This window comes from Dermacentor silvarum, chromosome 7 (genome assembly GCF_013339745.2).
Source record: "Dermacentor silvarum isolate Dsil-2018 chromosome 7, BIME_Dsil_1.4, whole genome shotgun sequence".
Taxonomy (NCBI): Eukaryota; Metazoa; Arthropoda; class Arachnida; order Ixodida; family Ixodidae; genus Dermacentor; species Dermacentor silvarum.
The window spans coordinates 137,375,620-137,382,762 of NC_051160.1; the positions used below are offsets into that span (position 1 = coordinate 137,375,620).

A 7,143-nucleotide genomic window follows, 5' to 3' on the forward strand; every position below is an offset into this window, starting at 1 on the left:
GTGGGGGACTCCGGAAATTTGGACCACCTGGGGTTCTTTAACGTGCACCTACTAACCCGCCGTGGTTGCTCAGTGGCTATGGTGTTGGGCTGCTGAGCACGAGGTCGCGGGATCGAATCCCGGCCACGGCGGCCGCATTTCGATGGGGGCGAAATGCGAAAACACCCGTGTACTTAGATTTAGGTGCACGTTAAAGAACCCCAGGTGGTCTAAATTTCCGGAGTCCCCCACTACGGCGTGCCTCATAATCAGAACTGGTTTTGGCACGTAAAACCCCATAATTTAATTTTTTTTAACGTGCACCTACATGACCAGCATTCTTCACTGATGTAGCGTCGGCAGAGGCGCAGAGAGGTAGAATCCTGGACTGACATAGACCTAAGCTCAAATCCTCACGGCACAAGATTTTTCTTTCTTTGTATTCTTCAAGCAAAGGATATTGGGATGCAGGTGGCCGACACCGGCGGACATCACATCGAACAGACGAGTGAGCTCATAAGAGCAATTATGGTAAAATATACTTACATACTCAACACCGCTCTGAAAATTTTAATGTTCAGCAATCAAATTTTGGTCGCGAAATTCCGTGTGAAGCCTGAAAAGCCCTTCCAGAATACAGGGGAGAATGCGCTGTTTAAGCCCATTTATGCACGCGGTTGATTGCTGCCATCCGGAGTACATTGATAAACGTCCATGGTCGGCGATAACTAAAGGCGCGCCGGTGCAAAGCCAGCATCCACTTCCGCCTTTCCCCATACGTTATATATTTAAACGAGGCGTTAAACATAGACCAGAAATGCCAAAATCTATCCTGAAAGGCGCATAGGAGCCGTATGAGATGCCGTTGTAAACACCCAAACAGTGAGGATGGAATGTGCCTCAAAGGGACCCAAAATGAGAGGATGCGCCACTCGTGCAGTAATTACACGACGCAGACGCACCAGTCGCCCCTCCGCTGCCTATGACGGCACTAACACTTTGGTTAGGCCGCGCCGGGCACCACGAAAACAAATTGAGGGGAACCCCCCTGAACGGTTACTGTGGAAGATATACGCAGCATTATATGCAGATTGGTGTGGTTGGGAATGTATATGTTCGGCAATGTAAAAAAATTGTGCATCTCTCACCTGGTTCTCGTCACGCAATTATAATCAAATGACGCATACCAAGTCAGCATAACTCCCCCCTCCCCCACACACACCACCACCACCACCACCACCACATACATTAACAGGCATAACAAATTGAGCACCACGCCTACCGCCATATATTACAACCCTTACCTTGGACAGTTCCTGTTCAGTAATGTCCCACTTATTTTTTCTTTTATTTTTGTCCCGTGGCGCTTCCCGTTTCCTTTCACAAAAATAACACACAGAACTCCTACCTCCAAAATGTATCACATTTTCCAAGCGTTGATTAGTTGACTTGTTTCTTTAGATCGTGGGGCCTAAAGTGCCGCACCTGCACAGTGGGTTATAAGGCACGCCATAGCGGAGGGCTACACATAAAGTTTATTCCTATCCTATCCTATCCGAAATAAGTTTGACCACTTGAGGTACTTTAACGTGCAAACAGAACACTGTGCATGAGCGTTTTCGCAGTCTATCTCCATCCTAATGCGGCCACCACACCTGCGATTGAACCCGTCATCTCAAGCTTAGCAGCGCAACCCCATAAGCACTCACCTATAGAGGTAAAATCAGGCGGAGACTTCTGCATATCACTCCGCGTGTAATGAACGATCCTGTTACCACGTGGGACGCCAGTTGCTTCATAATTGTTCCTTCCATGCGGCTCTCATTGAAAAAAATGACAGCAGATCCACGAGGTGAATGATGATGAGTGGGCGAAGCTCCGGAGGGAATCATCGGATCTCCCGCTTAAGGGGACGCTAGCACAAACGCGTTAGAAACATGCAGTACTCTCTAGTAAGGGGGAGCGGCCACAGCGTCTTACGCAGCCATTTACACATGCCGGAACGTGCACCGCGTTTGCCGACGCCATCACATGACTGCTGAGAGAGTATCCCCCCGTATTCATAAACGCTCCTCGACTTGAACTTGACTTGCCACCGCTTTGGGCAGCGCGTTCGAAACGCGTTGAAGGTAAGGTGGAGAGGCCACAGCGTCTTACACCAGCTTCTTACACGGGCCGTAACGCGCTAGCACAAACGCGTTAGAAACGCGCTAGAAACGCGGCCTTTCGTTAATGTTGGGTATGGTGGTATGGTGTTGGGACATGGACAAACGTGGTGCGTTTGTCCATGTCCGCTTCGTGGCGTAGTGGGCTAACGCCGCGCGCTCGGAAGCGAGGGGTCCCTGGTTCGATTCTGCGCTACGGACACAACTTCGGAATTTTTTTCTCATTTTTCTCAGACTGGTTACACACTACTACTACTACTACTACGACGGGGACGGAACGGGTGCCGCTATAAGGAGCTTCGCTCCTAAAATGGTCGGCCCTTCCCCTGCTGGGAAATGGGGGTAATGGAAGCTTGTCCTGGGTGCACCTTGTGTTCGACGGTTATGTTTCTTGTGAGAAACTTGACCGCGACCAATGGAAGGTCAGGCGATCTGCTCGGCGTTGGCGGAGTGCCGCAGCTTCAGCGGCTCGCACCGTAGCATCGGCCCGTCGACGACGCGCCCTTTCACGGGCAATCTTCTGTCGGCACTCGGCGAGAGCTGCCTGTTGTTCGGGGGTACGCACACTGCGCGGCCGTCCCATCGGTTTTCCGAGACTGAAATGAATGGAAATGAAGCGGGCGCAGCGCGCGCGAAACCCTTTCCTGGCCTTTCCCTCCCCGGCGAAAACGAAACGGCTCTGATTGACTGCGCACGTGGCGTGAGCGCGCGCCCACACAGCCTTGCACGGTGCCTAATGACTCACGCTCTGGCGCCGGCGAGCCGCCGCTGGAGCCGGAGCTTTAGCGTTACATCGCCGGCGCATGCAGGCTAGCGTATACGAGCTTTGCTTGAAAAAAATGTGGTTGATCCCTCTTACATAGGAATCGGTATAGAACACGAAAGTGAAACGTGTCTTCACAGAAGTAGTGTAATGTTTATTGCACATTGATATATAATGTCTATTGGTGTTTTGTGGCTAAAGCGCCCTTAGGCGTTGATGCACCCACGCTGACGCCTGGTGGCACGTCTCCTCCATCACGACTACCAACGTCGATGACCATGAGCAACCGTCGTGCATATGGAAGCTGCACTACGCTGCACACGCTAGCACAACGCGAAAGACGAAGCACGTAACTGACACACTAATACAACGCGCAAGACAAAGCACGTAACTGAATCGTCACCGAGTCAAATCAGCGCGTACAGCGCGTCGTAATTGCAGCCTCCGCGATCAACTTCAGAAACATTTTCAGAGCTAATTGCGGAGGCCACGCTCCGCTGTGCTGAGTACGGTGAACGCCACCTAGGTGGCGTTGGTAGTGCTTCTTGATGCCAGCGTCCCTTCGAATGCTGGCATCGAGGCGTCGTAGTGCTGAGACCACCGAAGCGTTCACTGTCGGTGCGCGTTAGTGTCATAATGCAGTACTTCTCTTTTCTGCTCGTAGGCGGCGGCACCGCCCCGAGCAAGAGCGCGGGTACACGGAGGAGTGTTAGATATATAAGGCGCGTCTGTGTAGCTCTCTGCAAATGCGTTTGTGGCGCAATGGGTTAAACGCTCGGCGATTTATCGTCGCGGACCGAGAGGTCGTGGGTTCGATTTCCAAATTTTGCATGTTTGTGGATTTTTCTTCTGGTTTCTTTCTTTGTATTATGTTCTATGACGTATTTCCGTAACGGAAATACGTCAGTGAAGTCTTGGTGGACCCCGGCATAAAACACTTTCGTGTTAAAAGAATACACAAAAGGTGCACTATACTATCTTTCATACCTGGTGGCGTTCGTCGCGAGCACAGGCGGGGTGGCCTTCGACGGATGCAGGCGCCCCGTGCGCAGCGCTTTCGCGTACTGCTCTCGGCGCATCTCCTGGATGAACGCGACCCCGAAGACCAGCACGAAGAGGAGCAGCACGCCGAGCAGCGAGAGCATCAAGCGCCCCACGTTGTTCCAGTCGTCGACGGGCGTCATCCATATACCGCGTGGTCCCTGGATCATCCGAGTTGTCCGCCCCGAGTTCGACGCTTGCCGACAACGCGGCACTGCGGGAGTGCCGTCCTGTGCTGTGCGCGCAGAGGCGAACCTTGAGGAGATACGTTGCGTACAGGAATCAAATTGTTCTCGATTGCAGTCGCAGACCAAGGTACAGTTGCGTAAGAACACCGACCACATCCAATACAAGAAGGTTAAACAAAAGAAAAATGCAGCAGGTCCAACCAGTTGGAATCTGCATACAGCGAAGCTTTTTGTTAGGGCACAAAAAATTAAAACACGAGTACACGCACGCACGCACACACACACACGCACACTCATGCGCTCAAGCACCGGCGTTTTATTCTGATTTTTTTATTATGCCAAGCACCTTTATTAAGCGGAGTTGCTGACATAGCGAGTACGACGGACGCCTTGAACGCATCATGGCTTCGGAGGCAGCATGCGTATACGTACGTAGCAACGCAGCGAAGTTTGAATCCAATCTATCCGCAAGAACATTTACGTTCTTTTTCTTTCTATCCCCTGCACGGCCACCGCTGCCGCAGATGCGCAGAGGCGAGCGCCATGTGGTGGCGCAAAGAGCCCAGCGGCGAGCGCGGCGCGCGTACTCCGCTGTGATTGGTTGGCGTATTCGGCAAGCGAACAGCCAGGCCGCAGGCACGGTCACGTAATCCGGCGAGGTTCACAAGAAAAGCTTCACTTTTAAAAGATACGGTTTGGCTTCCTTTCGGGAGCCCTGTTCACAATGGCTACGTTTACCACTGGATAATGATCATAGCATAGTTTTATGCAACTGTGTCACGATTTTTGACCAGACTAGCTTTTCTCGAACTCCAGGTTTCAGTCAGTGACCAAAATCTGAGAGGGCGATTAGCATTTCTGAACCCCGTATAGTTGAACCGCAAACGTGCGCCAACCACGGCATCGGACAAGACGTTGAATTTCCGAACAACTTGTAACCGTATCTGGTAGAACCGTACAGTAGAACCGTCCACAATTTAAAACCGTTCACATTATCGAAAACGCCACTATAAGCTATGCGTAAGCTTAATTTGCGTAAACCAAATTCTGGGTATGCAAACAGCGTAGGATAGATGATACGTTGGCCATTATAGGGATATACAGACTAAATTTCAAATAATAGGCTGCGTTCCGAGGCTACGCAGGTATTCAGATTTTTTTATCAGATCCCGTGTTCTATAACGTTTTGCGGTTGAAGGTACGGTTTGTTTTTGTCAATATACACTGCGAGTGTTTCACCCTTTTGTGATTCTAAAGCATCTGTGATCCTATCACTGTCGGAGATATGATGGGATGGCTGACGGTTCAAAAGGCACAGGTTCAGTTTCCTTGTTCATGGTGAGCAAGAAATTAGTTGGCGGTTTCAAAGGCTTTGTCATCTTCTAATGACTTCGCAAGAGACCGCAGTTATCGATTTCCAATTTTGTATAGCAATGGGCACCTTTCACTGTTCAGATGGCGCTACGACATTTCATGTTTCGCCCCCGTATTGCCGACGCCGGCCACTATAGAGGCGATGAAAATGATACGCCATTCGAACGACAACAGCTTACTTATCGTCGCTCGTTTGAGAGGTATGCCCTGCGCATTGACGATATCAAGCTCACAATTGTTCCCGCTGCTCATATCGATTGCGAACGCGTGCTATCATATGCAGAGCATGCGCACTTTGATATTTTCACAACTCGGACAGTCTTCTTTCGTGATTAGCGATCGAAAGTATCACGGCAAATGTATACAGCGTCTCTCCAGTTTTGCTGGTTTTGACACTGGCCGTCCCAAAGCTTCACTTGTAGTGGCGCATAGATCGCGCGCAAACTGCAATGCACGGTGCCTATAGGCTTCACGAAACGCTATCCCTATTGCAAGTTCTCAATGGTGCTGAACCTTCGTATACTGCAAAAACCGATATGTAAATGATGACTAGTTGGTTCATTTTGTTATTAGCGGGGCATCGGTAAGACAGTGGCCGACAGAAAGTCAGAGCTGTAACTACTTCTATATTGTGAACATGGTAGCTTTAACGAAAGCCCACATTTTCACCTCTGAAAGTAAATGGCAGTCCTTTACCCTGATAAATTAGAGCTCCGCGAGCTTTGATATTTATGCTATTTTGGTCATTCCTAAAATTATCATCAATTTATGGAAATGTTTTGAGGCCAATCGCACTTCGCTGTGCCACGGAGCTTCAGTTTCTGCCTCTTTGTTAGTACCAGCAGAATAGAATGGTTGTGCACTTTTCCTTTCAAAGAGAATGTTAAGCTGTTAAGAATTGCTTAGTTTGCCCCTATACTTCTTGGACTCACCTGGACCTCCTGGCTCGTGCGGCGGCTTCAGGCGCCCCGGAGCTCCCAGTGCTGTCGGCGAAGGGCAGGGAGTCGGAGGTCCAGCCGACTGTCGGTGGTGATGCTTGCTCGCGCCTCCCTTCTCCATGCTGCCAGGATCGTCGCTCCCACTTGCAAGGTTTCTCAAACTGCGAGGAAGAGTTGACAGCGATGTAGGCAGTCGAACCTAGTTATGGCGATCTGGTTTATGCCCTAAATGTAGTTCACTATCGATAAACTCAAGGTCGCTTAAAACGAACCTAAACGAGCTTCTATGAGGCTTCTTTATAAATTGATTTGTTATTTCTATTAGGACGAAAAGACGCAAGCAAGTTATCTATTTACTCGAAAGAAAACCACGCGTAGTAGGCAGCAGTCTTTGCCGATGCCTCCAACTGATTCTCTTCGTCACTAAGAACGGGTCTCTCGATGCGCGTATTTGTGCTGACCTGTTACAGTCCACTTCTATTAGTGTCGACCCAGTACCGGCTTAGCACGTTTCCCGTAGAAAAATTACTCCCCTGAACGTTGCATTCTGCGACATGCAAGCGGCATTTTTGGCGACGACGCCCGACATCCACCATTTTATATATGTCTGATTTGCAGTTCGTTATGGGCCAGTTATATTACATGATTATCGGTTGGTAAGCGTCGAATGTTCGATATGAGAATAATTTACCTTA

General features: G+C 49.9%; 1 protein-coding gene across 1 annotated transcript; it reads right to left on the minus strand.

The window, feature by feature from the left end:
* Nucleotides 1-3,881: 3,881 nt before the first annotated feature.
* LOC125947224 (uncharacterized) lies at nucleotides 3,882-6,569 on the minus strand. The gene is made up of 2 exons (XM_049671631.1): nucleotides 6,443-6,569; nucleotides 3,882-4,183 (listed from the first exon to the last, which is right to left on the minus strand). Exons 1-2 carry the CDS (start codon nucleotides 6,567-6,569, stop codon nucleotides 3,882-3,884), a joined length of 429 nt encoding a protein of 142 aa, XP_049527588.1.
* Nucleotides 6,570-7,143: the final 574 nt, after the last annotated feature.

Bases quoted from the DNA above. Each gene is read 5' to 3' on its own strand.
- LOC125947224 (XM_049671631.1), bottom strand. From the start codon at position 6,569: ATGGAGAAGGGAGGCGCGAGCAAGCATCACCACCGACAGTCGGCTGGA. The intron at 4,184-6,442 runs GTGAGTCCAAGA...CTGCGCGCACAG, and splicing joins GCACGAGCCAGGAGGTCCAG to CACAGGACGGCACTCCCGCA.